Below are 18,857 nucleotides of genomic sequence, written 5' to 3' on the forward strand. Positions count from 1 at the left end.
AAATGAGAGAAAAAAGACAGAAGAGAAAAAAAGACAGAAGAGAGCCGCCATAAAAAATCATCATCATCGAAAGAGATAGAGAAGATGATGGAACTGCACCGCGCGTCCTTCGTGGAGTGGCAACCGACACCAGTCGTTTCCGTAAAAGCGACGTCACATTTTTTCGGAGGCAAGTGCGTCGCATTAGCGCGAGAAAATGGAGATTTAGAGATGTACGACGCGCACTCTTGGCGTCTGATTGGACGAGTTCCCGGGAAAGACGGAGATTCCATCTCTCGCTTAGAGTGGGTGCAACCGTTTCGAGTGGACGGCGTTTCCGAGGAAGAGTACGAAGAGCTCGAAGAAGAAGAAGGAGAGGAATCGTTAATAAAATCGAGCGGTGTCGGGTCTTCCGAGAAGGCTCGCTTGGTTTCGGTGGCGTTAGACGGTACAGTCACCGAGTGGGATTTGAACCAGTTGAAGCCACACTCGACGTGCGAATCGCACGGCGGGTCGATTTGGGATTGCGCGAGCGAACCGATGGAGGCGGTGAAACCAGGACAACCGCAGCGATTAGCCATCGCGTGCGACGACGGGTGCGTGAGGTTGGTGATTTCCATGGCGAAGAGTGCCGTTGGAGGTGGCTTGAGGCATAAAGAAGCGTTGCCGAAGGTGAGCGGGAAAGTGTTGTCGGTGTGTTGGAACAAGGACGGGACGAGGATCGCGGCTGGGACGAGCGAAGGGAGGATTCACGTGTTTGACGTCGAATCGAAAAGAGAAATTGAATGCGTTTTGATTGGGAATCAACCTCCGAAACACGCGAATAAAGAGAGACACAGAAATCCGAATAGTTTGAAAAAGAAACGGAATCGAGGGGGATCGAACGTTTCCGCGAAAAACCACGATCCGACGTGCGTTTGGAAAATGCTCTATCTTCCGGATGACACTTTAGTCACCGCGGATTCAGATGGGAACGTCACGTTTCACGATTCGCGATTTTATACCGTCTTGAAACGATTCTCGTCGCACGATGCCGACGTGGTCGCTTTGGCGGTAGCCCCGGACGGGAAAATAGTCTTCGCCTCTGGCGTGGACCATAAAATAGTCGCGTATGAGAATTTAGACGACCTCAATCGAAACGATAAAGGATTCAACGAGTGGGTGCAAACATCCATGAAACGACCGCACACGCACGACGTAAAATGTTTAGAAATGGTTAGAAACTCGAAAGTTCCCGGCGGTGTATTGCTTTCCGCTGGAGTAGACGCGCAATTGTTAGCGCACCGCGCTGATGCGTTCGGTAAGAAACACCCGGTTCGGGTCGTCTCGGTGCCGAGGAAAACGCCGATCGCGGTGACATCTACCGCCATGCACACTTTCAACGAGAGCAGTTCGACGACCACGCCGGTTGGGACGCCTTCAAATGGCAATGACGTGTTGAGCGAGCGGTCCGCGGGGTTCAAGTTCCCGGATCCGCCTTTAGCCATGTGCGAACACGGAAGATACGTGGACGTCTGGAAACTCGGCGAGGCTTTAGGAACGACAACGACAACAACAAATAATAATAATAATAATAATAGCCAGAACCAACAGGAAAACCTGAACACTTCCAACGCGAGGAAGAAGCAACGCACAGAAAACACTCAGAATAAGAAGAATCGTCAACTTTTACGATCGGCGCCGGAATGCGTCCTGCGTCTTTTCGTCTCCGGTCGACACTCGATTCTCTGTTCAGCGATATCGCCAGACGGGTGTTGGGTCGTACTTTCTGATGCCGTTTCGCCACCACGAATATTTGCGATTCGTGAACCGAACAGTAAAGAGAAAAAAGAAGACATGAACTCAGACGACGAGGAAGAGGAGGCGTTCTTTGACGGCGCGACGGATGTCAAACGCAAGTCTGGTTGGCGCGCGAAGAAAGTCGAGTTACCGGAGGAAATTACGCGACCGGCGGCGCACTTGTTGTTTACCGCGGATGCAAAGAGATTGATAATTGTTTCCATCAGGGGCCCGATTAAGATTATTGACCTTGAAAATTGGGAGGTTGTGGGTACTCTGAGAGCGCACATCGCGACGAAAACCGCGACGCAGCGAGCGTTCGCGAAAGAATCCGGAAGAAGACGATCACACAAGTCTCGTACAAACGTCGGTGGATTTGAAGGAGGAGAATGCAATATGGTTACCGCCGATACGGTTGGATGCCCCGCGGTAACAAATATTTGTTGCAGCGGCGACTCGCAATGGCTCGCCGTCGCTTCCTGTCGCGCACCAAACGTCGTCAGCGATGCCGACAATGCGTTTTCTGCCAACGCCAACGTCGGCGGCGTCTTCATCTACTCAATGGATGCGATGAAACTCCACTCGCGTTTACCTCCACCGTTGAATATGGATTCGTGGTCGGCAATACACGCGATGGCGTTTAATGAAACCAGAGTATTAGCTATAGCGTGCGGCACGTCCAACTCCTTGTGGACGATTGACGTTGAAACCGGCGAACCGTTGCCGTGGAGTTTGAACTTGGCGAAAAGAAACGCGCACGCCCCGGATGCTTTATACAACACGCCCGGTCAAATTTGCGGTTTATCGTTCGCCATTGGCGGTGGTAGCGAAAAAGGGATAGTTTCTTCCAAGCGGGGAAAATCTGCATCCTCAAGAAAGTCAACCGCCGCCGCGAACAAAGACGCCGGTCTACCCGAGCTCGTCCTCTTCGCGCACACCCCGAACGCCATCGCTCGCATCAATCTCCGCTCTAAAATCACCGACGACTGCGTCCTCTCCAAACTCGGCAAATCGAAAGTCTTGACCGGTACGGCCAAGAAAAAACGCCGCCAGCGCGAAAAACAACTCAAGGAAAAGCAAGCCTCCCAACGCGTCGACGGCGCGATCGAACTTCCCGGCGGTGTCCGCGCGGTCATATTAAACGACCCGTGCTTATTTTTCGGAAACGTCGGAAAAGATAAGGCACTGTTAGTCGAGCGACCGTGGGTGGACGTGTTGCGGAAGATGCAAAAGCCGCTCTACAGGCACAGATTCGGTACTTGATATACGTTTTCACGGAAATACATTTGCCGCGCCGCTGCGGCACGGAAAAATAGTAGTAGTCACGATGATGATGATGATGATGATGATGATGATAGAGATGAAAGAGAGAAGTTGTTATTATTAGTATCTAATACAAAAGACTACATTTTAATTTATATGCCGACGCCGAGTTTTTGCGCAAACGCCGGTTTTGTGGCGAATGAAATGAATGAACTCGTTGTTGTCGTCGCATCGCGAATACAGTTTTTCTACGGGTTCACGCCAATCAACATGTTACTTCCGTTCCCGCCCGGCAAATACACGATGTTCTTACTCCCGCTCAACGTCTTCGCCACCTCTCTCGCGGCTTCGATCCTTCTCAATTCAATCAACGCCGGCCCGGCGCTTCTCGTGGCCTGCGAAATCAACTTCGCGGACTCGGATTCCCCCTCCGCTCTAATCACCGCCGCCTCTCTCTCTTGCTCGGATTTCATGACTTCAAATTTCGCCCTCTCCGCGTCTTGCTGCGCCACCTGTTTCGCCTCAATCGCTCGCGAATACTCGTGGCTAAAACTCAAATGCGTCAACGCCACGTCCTCCAACAAAATCCCAAAATCATCCGCGCGTTTCCGCAAACTCTTCGCGATTTGTTCCGTCACTTCCTGTCTTCTCGTCAATAACTCGTCCGCGTTGTATTGCGCCACGGTCGCTTTCAACACCTCGTTCCCGATCGACGGCAACACTCGATCGTCGTAATCGGGACCTAAGTTTAAGTGTATCGTCGATAACTGTTCCACGTTCGGCCGGCATAAAACTCTTAACGTCAAGTTCACCTGTTGTAAATCTTTCGTCCCGGTGACTGAACTCAAACTTTTCGGTCGCGTTCGTACGTCGTAGATGGTTGGCGATTGGATTATCGGCACCATGAAGTGCGTGCCTTCAGCGCTCGTGTCTTTCAAGACGCCTCGGAAACGGTCGAACATCACCGCGCGTTCGCCTCCATCCACTGTTAAAGTTGTCGTTAAAAAAGAAGAGTGAAAGTAGTGAAAGAGTTCAGGGTCAGTTCTCGCGTTTACGAACGACAGCAACACCGAAAGGTTTAATAAAAGGAGACGAGAGAGAGAAGAAGACCAAGAGATCGATCCGATCCGCTTCTCTCCCCGTGGAAAGAAATCCCCGAGCGAGAGAGATGCGATGCGCAACGTACCGTCGTACATGGCGCTCGACACCGCGGTCGCGCCAATCCCCACGAACGCGCCCATTCTCGCCAACGCGCCCAACGCTTGCGCGGCCACTTGCGCCGAACTGGATGCCATTTTTAGATATAAAAGTGGTGCGTTTCTTAATCGAGCCGCCAGAGTGAGGCATTTCCTCGTGACGTGTTTCCCCAACGTTTCTTCACACATTCTCTTTTGCTTGATGTGACCAGTGAATGAACGTTGGACTGCGACGAGTCGGAGGAGGAGGAGGAGGAAGAGGTAGCAAAATTCACCATCGAACGGTGTTACCGGAATCGCGAGCGATGATGGAACCCGGGAGGTTCGGGCATACTCTGACGCGACTGATGGTGTTTCTCGTCGTCCTTTCGCTCGCGTTTGTTTTATACAAGTGCGCGGAGATTGCGACGACGAAGAAGCGAGAGAAGAGGAGGAAGAGTTTGAGAAGACACTTTGAGGAGGAAGAGGAAGAGAGGAGAGGAGAGGAGACGTTTGATGGAGGGTACGAGCAGTTTTTGAAGAGCGAGAGTTACGGGGATGCGGTGAAGTTGTTTTCTTCGAGCGGTAGGTAAAGAAGTAATGTAGAGAGGAAAGACGATGTGCAGTTGCGTTAGTTTTAGAGTACTTATAGATATTTAGTAGACTTATTATATTGAAAGAAAGAATGTATGCGTTGATGATGTTTGAGTGGTGAATATTCTCTCAACTTATATTACTTCGCCTCTTCCGACTTCTTCTCTTCCGTGGCTTCGCCTTCGGTCGTCGTGCCTTCGCCGGATTCCGAAGCGCCTCCGGAACTCGCGCCTTTGCTCAACGCCTCGCCGATTTTCATGACGGCTTTTTGCAAGTCACCGATTTTCTCTTTCAACGCTTCGTTATCGTCGCCTTCCATGGCCGTTCTCAACGCCATTTGCGCGTTTTGGATCTCGTCTTTGATTTCTTGCGGCAAGTTGGCGCCGTGTTCTTGGATGTTTTTGTCCGCGGAATAAATTAACGTATCCGCCTCGTTCTTCGCGTCGATCATTTCTTTTCGCTTTTTGTCGTCTTCGGCGTGGGATTCGGCGTCTCGGACCATTTGCTCGACTTGCGCGTCGGAGAGACCACCGGAGCTGGTGATGGCGACGGAGTTTTCTTTACCCGTGGCTTTGTCTTTCGCGGAAACGTTGACGATGCCGTTGGCGTCGATATCGAACGTGACTTCAATTTGCGGCACACCGCGCGGGGCCGGAGGAATACCCATCAAATCAAAGTTGCCTAAGATTTTGTTATCCGCCGCCATTTCTCTTTCACCTTGCAAAACCTTGATGCCGACTTGGGTTTGGGAATCCGCGGCGGTGGAAAAGACTTGGGACTTTTTGGTCGGAATCGTCGTGTTTCTGTTGATCAATCGCGTGAAAACGCCACCCAAGGTTTCAATACCTAAGGAAAGCGGAGTCACGTCCAACAAGAGAATATCTTTCACGTCGCCTCTCAAAACACCACCTTGAATAGCCGCGCCCATGGCGACGACTTCGTCCGGGTTCACGCCTTTACTCGGGTCTCTCTTGAACAAGTCTTTCACGATGGAGTGCACTTTCGGCATTCTGGTCATACCTCCAACCAACAAGACTTCGCTCAACTCGCTCGGAGAAATCCCGGCGTCTTTCAACGCGTTCGTGCACGGCGCTTTCGTTCTTTCCAAGAGCGAACCGACCAACTCTTCCAATTTTGCCCGGGTCAAAGTCATCGCCAAGTGTTTCGGTCCGGTTGCATCCGCGGTGATAAACGGCAAGTTGATCTCCGTGGAAGTCGTGCTGGACAACTCAATCTTTGCCTTCTCCGCGGCTTCTCTCAAACGTTGCACGGCTAACTTGTCGCCTTTGAGATCGATCCCAGACTCTTTCTTAAACACGTTTTGCAATTCATTCATAACCACGGTATCGAAATCTTCGCCGCCTAAAAACGTGTCCCCGTTCGTCGCTTTGACTTCGAAAACGCCGCCGGAAATTTCCAAAATGGACACATCAAACGTCCCGCCACCTAAATCGTACACAGCGACGATGCCCTCTTTCTTATCCACGCCGTAACTCAACGCCGCCGCGGTCGGTTCGTTGATAATTCTCAAAACATCCAAACCGGCAATTTTCCCCGCGTCTTTCGTCGCCTGTCTCTGCGCGTCGTTAAAATACGCCGGCACCGTCACCACAGCTTGCGTCACCCCTCTACCTAAATACGATTCCGCGGTCTCTTTCATCTTTTGCAAAACGAACGCGCCGACTTGCGAAGGCGAGTACTCTTTCCCGCCCGCCTTGACCCACGCGTCGCCGTTGCTCGCCTTCACGATGTCATACGGCACGAGCTCTTGCTCCTTCTTCGTGTGCGGATCGTCGAATCGTCTCCCAATCAACCGTTTGCACGCATACAACGTGTTCGAAGGGTTCGTCACCGCTTGCCTCTTCGCCGGTTGCCCGATTAACCGTTCGCCTTTTTCCGTGAACGCCACCATCGAAGGCGTCGTCCTCGACCCTTCCGCGTTTTCGATGACTTTCGCGTTCTTGCCGTCCATGACTGCCACGCACGAGTTCGTCGTCCCTAAATCAATCCCGATGACGTCTTTGGAGTACGAGCGGATTTGATTCGCAGCGGATGAGAGACCGCCCGAGAGCGACGGAAGCATTTGTTTATGAATCAACATTGACGTCGATGACGACGCCGTCGCCGCCTGATTGATCTGAAATTTTATACAGAAGAAGAAGAAGAAGAAGAAGAAGAAAGAAGGTGTATCATCATCAGTGAACGACCACTACAAAAGCGAAAAGAACAACAACAACACCACCACCACGGCGTCAAAAGGACGAAAGATATTTTTCACGCCTCATCTTCTTCTCGTCGTCAGAGCGCGCGCGATTGCGCGTGTGACCAATCGAAAGAAAAAGAAGCGCAGCCGAAAGAATTGGAATCTCAATCGGACGACAACAACACGACGACGCTCGCTTCTTAAAGACGAGAGAGACAGAGAGACAGAGCACAAAAAACGCTGAACTTTGAGGGTAAACGACGCACCAGCGGATGACCATTCGGGGAAGACGCGTTCCCTCCTCGGGCGAACCTTCGCGCGACCACGCGAAGCATATTTATTTTTTAGTAGTATGCGTTTACGAGCAAATCACACGAGTCGTATGGTAGGAATGACGTTTCTCTCTCTCGCGCGTCTCCGAGGCAAAAAAAAAATTTTTGTTTGCTTTTCTGCAGAAGACTTTTGGGGTGCCCAGGTGGACGGAGTGACGGATGAATGGATGAGCGACTTTTTCGTGGTGCTAAAAAGGATCCCGAAACGAGCGACTGATTTTGAGCGTTGATACATTTTCGCGTTGAAAAAAGACGACTGACTCTACACGCACACAAAAAACGCGCTTTCGTTGGAGTTGTTCTGCGTGCTCTCTGTTAGAGAGTAGTATATATAATAATAATAATAATGGGAGGCGCATCGGGGACGACGACGAAGAAGAAGAAGACAAAATCGACGTCGAATAATGCGAACAACACTTCCTCGACCTCGTTGGTCCCGGCGACAATCCTCCAGCGCTTCTGGGACTTGGCGTCGACCGATGCGGAGACGAGATGCACCGCCGCCGCCTCTCTTTCGGAAGAACTGTTTTTGGTGCAAAACAATACCACGAGTAGTATTACGAATGACGATGATAAAAACAACGTTGAGCTCGACGCGGTGGTTGAATATTCCATGAAACGTTTAACGCGAGGTCTCGGGTCTGGACGCGCCGGGGCGAGGCAAGGGTTCGCGGTGGCGTTTACGAGCGCGATGACGCATCTGGATGCGATTTCCGTGGAAGATGGATTTCGATTTCTGAAGGAAGGATTGGAACCAATCACGAAGAGCACGAAAGGATCGGAAGCGAGAGATATTTTGATCGGACAATTATTCGGGAACGCGGCGCTGGCGAGAGCGCTGGTGGCCAAGGAAGTGTCCTTGGAAGCGAAGAAGAAGAAAAAGGAGATGATGAGTGGTAGTGGTAGTAGTAACAACAACAACAAGCGAAAAAAATGGACGACGCCGGAGGAAGAGCGAGAACGAATCGTCGATTTGAGTTCCCAATTGTTCGCGGAGATTTGTAGGATTAGCAACACGAAAGCGTATTTGAGCGAAAGCGCGGCGAAAGTTATGATTGAACTCGCGCTGAGTTTGAGTAAACAAGAGGAAGGGTTGCACGAGAAAGATCCGTTTCGATTGGCGAGGGAGGCGCTGGAGAAGTGTCCGCAAGCGCAGGCGTGGGTGAGTCGAGACGTGACAGACGTCGGAGAGCAGAGTGGGAAAACAACGATTGAAACCGTGTGGTTGGCGTATAGTTTGTACGAATGCTTACCGGCGAGGTGTAAGGAAGCGCAGAGCGTCGTGCCTAAATTTTCTTCCTCTTCATCTTCTGCGAAAGAGGATTCGTTTTTCGCGTACGAGAATTTGAAGAAAGTGAGTCACGCTTTGGCGGAGTGTCCGCACGCGCACCCGAGGGTGCACCCTATTTGGGAGATTTTATGCGAAGCGTGTAGAAGTAATAGCGATGACGATAAAAAAGGAGGAAACAAAGCGGGAGCGACGACGAAAATATCAGCAGGAAGCAACTTGACTCGATTGGAGGCGTTGTGGGAGACGTGTTGCGAGAACGGGTTGTTTACAGCGCCATCGCATCAGAGAAAGTACCTCGGGTTTCGCATATTTTCGATGCTGTTGCGAAACGCGACGGCATCGGAGACTGCGAAGTTGTTCACGTCGCCAAACTTTATTAAATGTTTAGTTTCAAACTGCGCCAAACCGGAGAATTATTTACACGCTTGCAGCACGGATTGCTTGAAAGCCATCGCGAGGTGCGCGAAACATTCAGAAACGAGCGCAAAGAAACGCGTGGCGATCGTGGCGGCGTTGAGAAAGGTTGGCATTCACAGATTTGAGAAGCAGTTGGCGAAATCGAGTGGGATTTCCACGTTATTGGCTGGATTAACGAGAGAGGAAGCGAAAGCGTATTGCGAAGAGTTGAGAGAAACAATCTTGGAGAAATCAGATTTGGCGACACAAGACGAGAGTGACGACGAGAACGAAAACGATGATAACGACGAGGAGAAGAAAAAGAAAAGCAGTCGCGATTTCAAACGGTTATGGGCGCTAGAACAAATGTGTTCGATTACGTCGGCATTATCGCCGAACGATCGTTTGGACGTTTTGCATTTTTGCTTGTTCCACGCGTTCTATTCCACGTCCAAGAAACAACTGCCAAAGACAGTCTTGGGTAAAAACATAGAAGATTGTCCCGATGTGCTCAGAAGAGCACTTTCGACGCGTTTACTTGGCATCTTATTGACGAACATTCGATCGCGCGGACGCACGCAACAGCAGAAAAAGCAACAAAGTCAAAATACTAAGAACGGTAAAAATCATATAGATAAAGGCAACGAAGCAAACGAAGAGGACGAGGAAGAAGAAGAAAAATTCGATGCGCTCTCGGAAGCGTGCGAAGCGGTGTTAAAATTCGACGCCGACGCTTCGGTGACGGACGTTATTCCGAATAGCGCGCGAGCGAAAGAGGCCCGCAAAAATCTTGCGAATGCTTTGAAACTCTGCGAAAAAAAGCAAAAAGCCGACGAAAGCGGTGTCGCGACGTCGATTATTCCGCTGCTTAAAACTTTAATCGTTTTACACGCGTCTGATCCGAAGCAGTTCACGTCGATCGTCGAGGATATTCCTCGATGCGTCGAAGAGCTTCTCCAGCCGCCGAAGAAGAAAAAGACAACCAAGAAAAAATCGACGAAGAAAACACTGGAGGAGGACGAAGAGGAAGAGCACGATTTGGAGCCGATGGACGTTCTCAACGATTTATTGATTGCATTTCTCGCGCAACCGTCCGCGTTATTGCGCGACGTCACCGAACGTACTTTTAAAGGCGTGTCTGGGAAAATCACCGATCGAGGTATCGAAGATATTCTCAACGTCGTGGAGAACATGGGTGCCGGGAAGCGCGGCGACGAGAACGACGATGAGAATGACGATGAGGATGACGACTCCGACGATGAAGATATGCTCGAAGAAGAAGACGACTCTGACAACGACGACGACGACGATTCCTCGAGTAGCGATGATGATTCAGACGAAGACGACGATGAGAACGATTCAGACGCTGGTATGGACACGGAAGCGAACGAAGGCGCGATTGAAGCCATTCGCAAAGCCGCACTGAAAATTCAAGAAGATGACGACAACTCCGACGATTCCGACTCGGATGATTTTACGGACGAACAAATGTTTGCCACCGATAAACTTCTCGCCGACGCATTCAGAGCGAAAAGACAGGAGCTTTCGCGCAAGAAAGCTTTGAAAGTTGCCGCTGCAGATTTCAAGTTTCGAGCTTTATCGCTTCTCGAACTCTTTGCAAAGTCGCAGCCGAGCTCAAAGTTTCTTCCTGAAATCATCGTTCCACGGTTACTCAGCGCCTCTAGAAACGCTCGAATACGGTTTAAGAGTAACCCGATGGAAAAATCGTTCTTGGAACTCGCGCAAAGAATCGATAGCGTCTTGACGAAACACGCGTGCAAACACGCAGCGATGGTTACCGGTACGAGAAAAGATATTCACGAAATCTTGACACAGTTGATCGATGTCGCCGATAATGGCGCTGGGGCTGGACGCGATAGCGACGCGGCGAAAGGTTTTGCGAAGACTGCTGCCGTAGCGTGCGCATATATCGCCAAAGTCATGGAGAGTAACGGCGACGGCGAAAGCGCCGCTGAGATTTACAAAACGGCAATCACGGAAAAGTTTGAAAAGAAAACCAGTCGATTGCGCGCGCCGTTTTTTGCCGAGCTCATAAAGCTTTCTCCGAACGTGTTGGCATCGTCTTCCAAAGAACTCGCTTCGTTGTGCGATTTAGGCGATAGCGCTCGCGCGCAGTTCTTGCGGCAAGAGTCGTTACAACTGCTCTTTCAAATCTTTTCCTGTAAGCAAAGAGACTCGTCGATTCCTTCCGCGGAAGAAGTGAACTCGATGTGTGAGATATCGCTGGCGAACGCCGTCAAAGCAGACGTCGAAAACCAAAGTCGACGCGCAGACACTTCCAAGATGTGCGCAAACGTTTTCGAAGCGATTGGACGCCACGCCGAAGGTTTTGTGTTTTCACAAAAAGCCAAAGCGGCGATTGAGAACGCCATCGAAACGCAAAAAGAAAGAGCGCCGCAACCGAGTCAAAAGACTGTTCAAGCGTTAGAACGCATCGCGAAAGCGCTCGATGATGCGAAAAAAACGAACAGTAGTACTAACGATGAAGGCAAGAAGAAACGAAAAAGTTCCATCGCCGGGGATGATGATCACGACGAAAGAGAGAAAAAGAAGAAGAAAAAGAAGGCGCTCAAGAAGTGAACTTACAGTAGCGCTGAAGTAAAAGTAAAATTGTACCATCAGCACATACGAATCCTCGCATAATTACAACAGCACAAGTGTCTTCTTATGTTCTATATATAAATCGCAAATAGCTTACTCATCAGCAGTTGCCGGCGCATCGCCACCGAAAGACGGCAAAGAGATCGACGGCAAAGAGATCGACGGCAAAGAGAAGCCGCCGCCAGACGACTCCTTCTTCGCCGGCTTCGGCGCTTCCTCTCTGACTGGCTTCACGAACTTCGGCTTCGGCGCAGCTTGCTTTCTTGAAAGATTAACGTCAACCGCTTGTCTTTGCGGCGATCTGACGCCAAAACCGTCTCGGCCCTTGGCGTAGGTGGCGGCGTACACGTCTTCGATGTCGTCCGCCAACGCGGCGCCGGAAGAAGAGATGGTGGCGATGGTCGCCGCCAACAACGCCGCGTTCTTCGCGACCGTGTTGTTGTTGTTCTTCGAGACAACCTTCTTCGCGGTGTTCTGTTTTGTGTTCGTCGTGCGATGGATGATGATGAAAATAAAGAGAGAGAGAGAGAGAGAGAGAGAGAGAAGAGCGTGAGTATTTTTTTCCTGAAACCCCAAACCTATCTTTTGCGCGTCTTCTTCCCGGTAAAAGTGGCAGACGGTGGGAGGATATCATCGCACGCCGCTTCATTTCGTCGAGAAAAGAGAATAAACGAGAAAAGGAGAAATCCTCCGCTGTCTCTGTCGCGAAGAGACGCGCGCGAAAAAGGAGAGGTAAAGGGGACGCGTGAAAGATCGCGCGATGACGATCCATACTTTTGCCACCTGGGATTCCCCTGCTTGGGAAAAATCAATCCGCGCGAGAGAGAGAAACAACACAAACCTTCGCAAAGCGAAGCGCTTCGAGGCAAAGAAAGCAAAAAAAGGAAAACAGAGAGAGAACGACGGGAACAGAATCTCATACCTTGTTCGCGCTGGACGCAGAAACGACGACAGGAGTGGCAGAGATGGAAAACATTTTTTAGCGATTATATCCGATGGATGATTTTCGTGGATAAAAGTGAAGCGAAAGGAAGGAGGAAATCTTCCTTTTCGTGCGCTGCGCAGAACGAACGAACGCTTTCGTCGAAGCGAGAGCGAACGGCTTTCTGGTTTCTTTTTCGATGGAAGAACGTTTTGAAGAACGAGTAGAAGAATACACACACACATATGCGACAATCATATGTCATCATCGTTATTACAACACGCAAACCTTTTATCGAGCAACCTCTTCTTTTAATCTCTTTTTTTAATAACGCTACGTATACAGAGTAATCTTAGTTCAGCTTGTCGCCGCCGGAGCCGCCGCCTCTCGGCGTGGCGCCGCCGCCGTACGCGCTACCGCTAGTATTGCCGTCACCATTAACACCACCGCCGCTCGTGACTGGCAAAACACCCATGCCTTTCTCTTTCGGCAAATCCGGAGGCATGAAATATAAGACTAGCGAGCAACACGCGATGGTGATGCCCAAAAATAATTGCAAGCTCGGCTCTAATCCGAAGAAGGAAACGCTCAACAAAGCGGTGAGCAACATCGCCGAACTGGTCGCGTAGACTTTAACGATCGTGTCCGCAAACTTTTGCAACCACGAGACGAATAATCCGCTAAACGAAAAGTTAATCACGATTAACCACGTGATCGCGGTAAACCCGTTCGTACAATCGAACAACCAGTTCCCTCCGCTATTCTCGCCGAAGAAATCGTCCCAGGTTAACCTCAAACCGTTAAACACCACCCCAAACGCGTATAACTGCACGTTCTGCCAATACAAATTGTCGTTGTTCTTCTTCAACAAAAACTCGGTATACACCCCCGCGGTGGCGCTCAAACACGCGCTCAAAACGCCTAACGCGTACCCGGCCATCGGCGCCGACAAGGTCTCCCCTTTGCACCCGGATATTTGACTCACCGTCGCGCCAACCGTTAACAACAACAACGCGATCCATTGCGTCCGAGTCATCAATCTCCCCAAGGCAAACCGAAACAATATACCTGTCGTCACGATTTTCAAGTTCCCTAAAATCTGGTACGTCGCCGCGTCCACGTACGCCATCGTGTAAAACTGCACGTTGTTATGCATCACGTATATGATCGATGGTATCGGGAACAACATCACGGACTTCACGTCTGTGGTCATGATCGTTCCCGCCGGGTCTCGTGCTCTCGCTCTGCGTAACAGTAAAATCGATAAGATCAGTTTCACCAGTTCCGAGAGTAACGGGACGACCGCGGAATTGTACGGATATTTGCCCCGTACTTTTGACGCTTCCATGAGTAAGCCTTGGGAACAGGTGAAGACCGTCAGCGTGGCCGCGACGACCAGTTTTCGCATTCCGCTTATGGATGATGATTTCGCCATCTTTTAGTTGTTCCAGGAAAACGTGTTGTTGTTGCGTGTATATCTTCGATCGAAATCAAAAACAACTACTTTGACGAGAGCGAAAGAACGACACACGATTATAAAGAGAGAGATGGAACGGCAAAGCGTGCCTCTTGGTTGTCTTCTTCGTCTTCTCAAAGCGCTTTCAAATGACGCATTTTTGTCTCTCAAAATGGTTTCAAAATCTCCCCAAAAACAACACGAATGAGTTCTCCGCAGGTGTACGCAGTTTCTTGAACAACAACAACAACAACAACGATGCTTTTCTCGCTGCTCTTATTAAAGTCGTCGCGATACTAATAATGGGAGGAGGTGAAAAAGACGATTTGAAAAAGTACCACCACCGTCGTCATCCTCGTCGAGGAGGTGAGACGACTTTTAGAAAGCGATTCGCGCTCTACTTCGTGTGGTTCCTCGCGCTTTCCGTGTGGACGAGTTGGCAGATTTCCAATCGGTTCATGACGAAGATGACGATGCACGAGGACGAGAGCAACACCTTTCAAAACAAACACAAAATCGTCCTCAGTCACGAACGATGCGACGACTTTGATTTGGACGAGAACTTTTCTTTTTCGACGTCTTCCCCGACGAAATGCACGTGCGAAAGAGGCTACGGAGGTGCCAAATGCCGAGACGCGATGTGCGCGCGCCAGTGCGCCCCGCACGGCGTGTGCCAATACGGGTACTGCTTGTGCGAGAACGGGTGGAAAGGCGAAACGTGCGACGTACCGGTGTGCGAGGAAGAGGATGGGGTGAAGTGCAACGCAGAACACGGGAAGTGCACGAATCCGAACTTTTGCCTGTGCGACGAGGGGTGGTACGGACAGACGTGCGACGTGCGGTGCGAGCGAGGCGAGTTTAGATTTTTAGAGCAAAAGTGCGTGTGCGAAAGCGAGAAGTGGGTGGGAGAGGCGTGCGAGTGGGCGAGGTGTGAACAGGAGTGTTCGTTTCACGGGGAGTGCGTGAAACCGGACGTGTGCGAGTGTAAGTTTGGGTTTAGCGGGAAAATGTGCGAGAGGGATGATTTGAGTTCGTTTGAGAGCAAAGATAGATATAGTTTGATGAACGCGGGGGGAACCGTGGCGGCTTTGACGTTATCGAAAGACGTCGTTGAAGATGAAAAGGGATGGAGAAACGTGCAAAAATGGACCTCGCACGTGAAGGATGAAAAAGGCGATCAGCCTTTGATTAAACGTTCGTTCATCTCGAAACTACCGCTGCCGGAGGTGGACGAACTCGGGATGGATCGCAACACAAACGGGGAGATGATGTTTAACACGTGCGCTATTGTTGGATCTTCGGGGAGCATGCAAAGAACGAAGCCTGGCGAGGTGCTCGATGAGCACATCGACCAGATATTCCGCATAGACGTGGCGCCGACTGGCGCGAAGTATAAAGACGTCGCGGGTTTGCGCACAACCTTTCGCGTGCTGGACCGCGACGCCGCGGAGACTTTAATCGAAAGAAAGGATTTAGTCGACCCGAAAAATCCGCGCTTGAGGAAGTTCAAAGACACTAAGTTGTTACTTTGGCGCGCGGAAAGTTACGAACTTTTTCCGTTGTTGAAGACCAAGTTCCCCGAGGACGACTGGGATATCATGAGTCCCGATATCATCGCGCCGTTTATCGAAAAGTATAACGACGTGAAGAAGGAGTTGTTATCTTCTTCGCATTCTTCAACCGCGGATGAACATCACTTGCAGCGTCACCAAGCGCCCCCATCCGCGTTGCTCACGTTAGCGTTGGCCAAACGAACGTGTAAATACATCCAAGTCTGGGGCTTCGATTTCACGAGTTACAGTTACCGAGCGCAAACCGAGGAAAGTTTCAGCTATTTTTCGTCTCCGGCGTTCGAACCCAACGCGTACGAAAACGGGAAAAGGGACTTTGAATACGCTCTGCTCAGAAACGTGGCTTTAGACGCAGAAGATGCGAGCGTCGAGTGGTGCGACGTTGGAAACGCCGAAAAATGTATCGCGAAGGCGAAAACGTTCCAACGAGAAGATGAAGGATTTGGAGACGGAGACGGTGATCCGTAGTGACTCGTTTCATAGCCTATGTAATAATAGTATATAGTAATTGCAGCGCATATAATAATAATACACATCTCTCTAACAAACAAACCGTATCATCAAGTCCCTAAAGTCGTCTCCTTCTTCTCCGCGAAGAACATCGTTCGCAACAACTCCCTCCCGCGTCGCTTCTCGCAATTCTTCTTATGCTTCTTCGAATTCAAATGATCGTTCCTCTGATGCTCCGATTGCGCGACGACTTTCCTTCCTTCTCCTTCAAAACAAACGTCGCACAACCACGGAAACGTTATTAGTATTTTACTCTCTTTTTTCGTTGAAATCGGATCCGAACTCGTCACCGCGTCCGCTTCCTCTTTTGCCTCCTCCTCTTTCTCTCTTTTCTCTCCTTCACTTTCCTCGTCCAATCTCCGTCGTTTCTTCTTCGTCTTCGTTTCGTCGTCGAAGTTTTCGTCGTCGTCGCGCGTAGTAAAACGGTCTTTTCTTTCTTCTTCTTCTTCTTTGTCTTCTTCTTCTTCCTCTCGCTTCCGTTTCCGCTCGAAGAACTTCCTCTGTAACGCTTTCCGACTCCGTTGGTCACGAAGAGAGTTGGAAATTCCCGTTCTTACGCCTCCTGCTCCTTGTCCTCCTCCGTGGTCCAAATCACGACCCCCGCCGCCGTATTTAAACCCGTTCGATTTTGCAGACGCGCCACGGGTGAGCTTTAAATCCCTCGACGCTCGAGAGGCGTGGCCGTCCTTCGGGCCAGGCGCCGGCATTTATTTCTCTTTCGAGTAGTAAATTGTGTGGCTTCCAAAGAGATGCAGTTGCCTCTTTACGAGGGGAGCGAAGAGCGAGCGGCCGACTTACATTCGTCGTTAACGAGGAGCAGTAGTACTCTAATTCGCCTTATTAGACGAATTCGTCGAAATCCCTAAAACTCTCTCCGCGAGCGTCGGCGCTTTCGCCGGTAACATGTTCAGAACCTCGTTTAACTTTGGCACGACGACGTCGTCTCTCAACTCAGCGTCTAAAGCGACTTGACTGCCGTTTTTCTTATAATACCTCGCCAACTCTCTCAAAACTTCTCCGGTAATCACGCTCGTCTCTAAATCTCTCGTCTCCGGTCGTCCTTGCCAAGTTTGGATGTACTCTTTCACCGCTTGCTTCGCCGGGTCGGCGGCGGCGAAGCGTTCGGAAACGCTCGCGGACGGGTGCGCGCGTTCATACTCGATGGATTTTAAGAGAAGTTCGCACGCCGAGCGAAGTTTCTCCGCGTACTCCTTCGGCACATCCTCGGGAGAAGAGGAAGCCGCAAACACCTTCTCCTCTGAAATGTTGCTCATGAGTGCAGCCATCGAGGAAGTTATTTGGAGAAGAACGATCGACCGTCGTCGTTTCCGTAAACATCGTCCTCTCGTATTCTCGGAGACGAAGCAGCTCTTCGCTTCTGCCGAGGAATCTTCGTCGTTTCTCGTCGTTGAATCAGACTTTGCCTCCAACACGCTTGGGCAATTCGTCGTCGTAATAAAAGAACGTCTACTCTTTCCTCTCTCCTTTTCCTCTTCAAGAGGAGAAAATTGGTGTCCCGTCCTTCTCGAAGTCATCGCAGTCGTCGATAGTTTCTTCTTCTTCTTTGCGCTCATCCGTTCTTTATGCTTCTGTTGAATGTGATGATGATGCTTCGCTTTACTACTACTCCTCCTAAACGTATCATCCTTAGTATTAAAGAACGAAAAAGACGAAAACTCGCTCGTTCGCGCGGTGGCAGAGTAAACGGTGGTACAAACAGGCATCGTGTGTACACTCTTTCGACGAGAGCAGAAACGTGTTCGAAGAGTGTTGCGTAATGGATTCGCCAAATAAGTATTTGATACAATCGAGTTTGCCATGCAGTGCAGCGGTTGCCACGCAGTCGAGCTTCAAATCATCCCATATCTTTCTTTCTTCAACGAAATATTTCAAGATCTCCACGTGACCACCGCATGCTGCTTGTGTTACTACATCTTTTTCCGTATCTCGCGAAGGTTTCACTTTGTCGAAAAGAAATCGAAGACAGTCGAGGTGTCCTTCTATAGCAGCTTGTTCACACGACCTTTCTTCATCGTACGGGCACTCGTTAGAGAAGCAGTACTTCAACATCTCGAGATTACCTGTAAATGCTGCCATTTTAATCGTATCTTCATCCCACTCGCACTGTTTCACTTCTCTCGCCCACTTGAGAAACTCGAGTTTGTTCGTTGCAGCAACTTGCTCGCAAAACCAGGCTTGATCTCTCACCGTTCCATCTTCAAATTTCTCTCCCCAGAGCATGTGATTCCACACCAATTCCAGCGTCGAGATGGATGAACATTCGTGAACATTCCAACATAATTTCGATACGTTTACCCCGGCATACTCAAGCACACCCCGACTCTCTCTACCCACCATTGAAAAGAAACACCGATCTGTCGTATTCAATTTCGGAAGCACATGCGAGACAAAAACATCCTTATGATGCAACACCAACCCGTTCCAAAGAGGTGACGACGAGCTCGTTCTCTGAGAAGAAGAAAGCAGGAGATCCCCGAGGTGTGCAATTGTCGCCCTCGCCTTCTCGTCGTCCTCTTCCGAAGAAGAAGAAGAAGAGTACTTCAGTGTATCCCACTTGGAATAATCGATGATGCGAGACGACATGTGTGTTTTTTGTGAAATTCGAGCGGTTAAAATTTAAAAAAATTTCTTTCAAGTTGATGAAAAATGTGTCTCTCTCTCTTCGTAATACAATCGAACGAACTTCTCAATGGAAACTGTTGGAAACCGTAATCCCACCGCAACCGCCGCCGACGGGCGAAGA

The 18,857-nt window shown here is 50.1% G+C and overlaps 9 protein-coding genes across 9 annotated transcripts; 3 read left to right on the top strand and 6 right to left on the bottom strand.

Moving 5' to 3' along the window:
• Positions 1-84: 84 nt before the first annotated feature.
• Positions 85-3,021, top strand: Bathy08g03410 (predicted protein; the record flags this gene model as incomplete). The annotated part of the gene is made up of 1 exon (XM_007511316.1): positions 85-3,021. The coding sequence occupies one exon, from the start codon at positions 85-87 to the stop codon at positions 3,019-3,021; it is 2,937 nt and encodes a 978-aa protein (XP_007511378.1).
• Positions 3,022-3,269: 248 nt separating this feature from the next.
• Positions 3,270-4,316, bottom strand: Bathy08g03420 (prohibitin; the record flags this gene model as incomplete). The annotated part of the gene is made up of 1 exon (XM_007511560.1): positions 3,270-4,316. One exon carries the CDS (start codon positions 4,314-4,316, stop codon positions 3,270-3,272), a length of 1,047 nt encoding a protein of 348 aa, XP_007511622.1.
• Positions 4,317-4,929: 613 nt separating this feature from the next.
• Bathy08g03430 (molecular chaperone DnaK) lies at positions 4,930-7,328 on the bottom strand (the record flags this gene model as incomplete). Its single annotated transcript, XM_007511385.1, has 2 exons — positions 4,930-6,927; positions 7,260-7,328. The coding sequence occupies 2 exons, from the start codon at positions 7,326-7,328 to the stop codon at positions 4,930-4,932; spliced, it is 2,067 nt and encodes a 688-aa protein (XP_007511447.1).
• A 343-nt stretch (positions 7,329-7,671) lies between these two features.
• Bathy08g03440 (predicted protein) lies at positions 7,672-11,613 on the top strand (the record flags this gene model as incomplete). The annotated part of the gene is made up of 1 exon (XM_007511439.1): positions 7,672-11,613. One exon carries the CDS (start codon positions 7,672-7,674, stop codon positions 11,611-11,613), a length of 3,942 nt encoding a protein of 1,313 aa, XP_007511501.1.
• A 1,295-nt stretch (positions 11,614-12,908) lies between these two features.
• Positions 12,909-13,991, bottom strand: Bathy08g03450 (predicted protein; the record flags this gene model as incomplete). The annotated part of the gene is made up of 1 exon (XM_007511621.1): positions 12,909-13,991. The coding sequence occupies one exon, from the start codon at positions 13,989-13,991 to the stop codon at positions 12,909-12,911; it is 1,083 nt and encodes a 360-aa protein (XP_007511683.1).
• A 170-nt stretch (positions 13,992-14,161) lies between these two features.
• Positions 14,162-16,051, top strand: Bathy08g03460 (tenascin XB; the record flags this gene model as incomplete). The annotated part of the gene is made up of 1 exon (XM_007511781.1): positions 14,162-16,051. The coding sequence occupies one exon, from the start codon at positions 14,162-14,164 to the stop codon at positions 16,049-16,051; it is 1,890 nt and encodes a 629-aa protein (XP_007511843.1).
• Positions 16,052-16,143: 92 nt separating this feature from the next.
• On the bottom strand, positions 16,144-16,800 carry Bathy08g03470 (unknown protein; the record flags this gene model as incomplete). The annotated part of the gene is made up of 1 exon (XM_007511384.1): positions 16,144-16,800. The coding sequence occupies one exon, from the start codon at positions 16,798-16,800 to the stop codon at positions 16,144-16,146; it is 657 nt and encodes a 218-aa protein (XP_007511446.1).
• A 120-nt stretch (positions 16,801-16,920) lies between these two features.
• On the bottom strand, positions 16,921-17,628 carry Bathy08g03480 (predicted protein; the record flags this gene model as incomplete). The annotated part of the gene is made up of 1 exon (XM_007511509.1): positions 16,921-17,628. The coding sequence occupies one exon, from the start codon at positions 17,626-17,628 to the stop codon at positions 16,921-16,923; it is 708 nt and encodes a 235-aa protein (XP_007511571.1).
• Positions 17,629-17,746: 118 nt separating this feature from the next.
• Bathy08g03490 lies at positions 17,747-18,697 on the bottom strand (the record flags this gene model as incomplete). Its single annotated transcript, XM_007511396.1, has 1 exon — positions 17,747-18,697. One exon carries the CDS (start codon positions 18,695-18,697, stop codon positions 17,747-17,749), a length of 951 nt encoding a protein of 316 aa, XP_007511458.1.
• Between the last annotated feature and the right edge of the window lie 160 nt (positions 18,698-18,857).

Source organism: Bathycoccus prasinos (genome assembly GCF_002220235.1).
Source record: "Bathycoccus prasinos genomic : Chromosome_8".
NCBI lineage: Eukaryota > Viridiplantae > Chlorophyta > Mamiellophyceae > Mamiellales > Bathycoccaceae > Bathycoccus > Bathycoccus prasinos.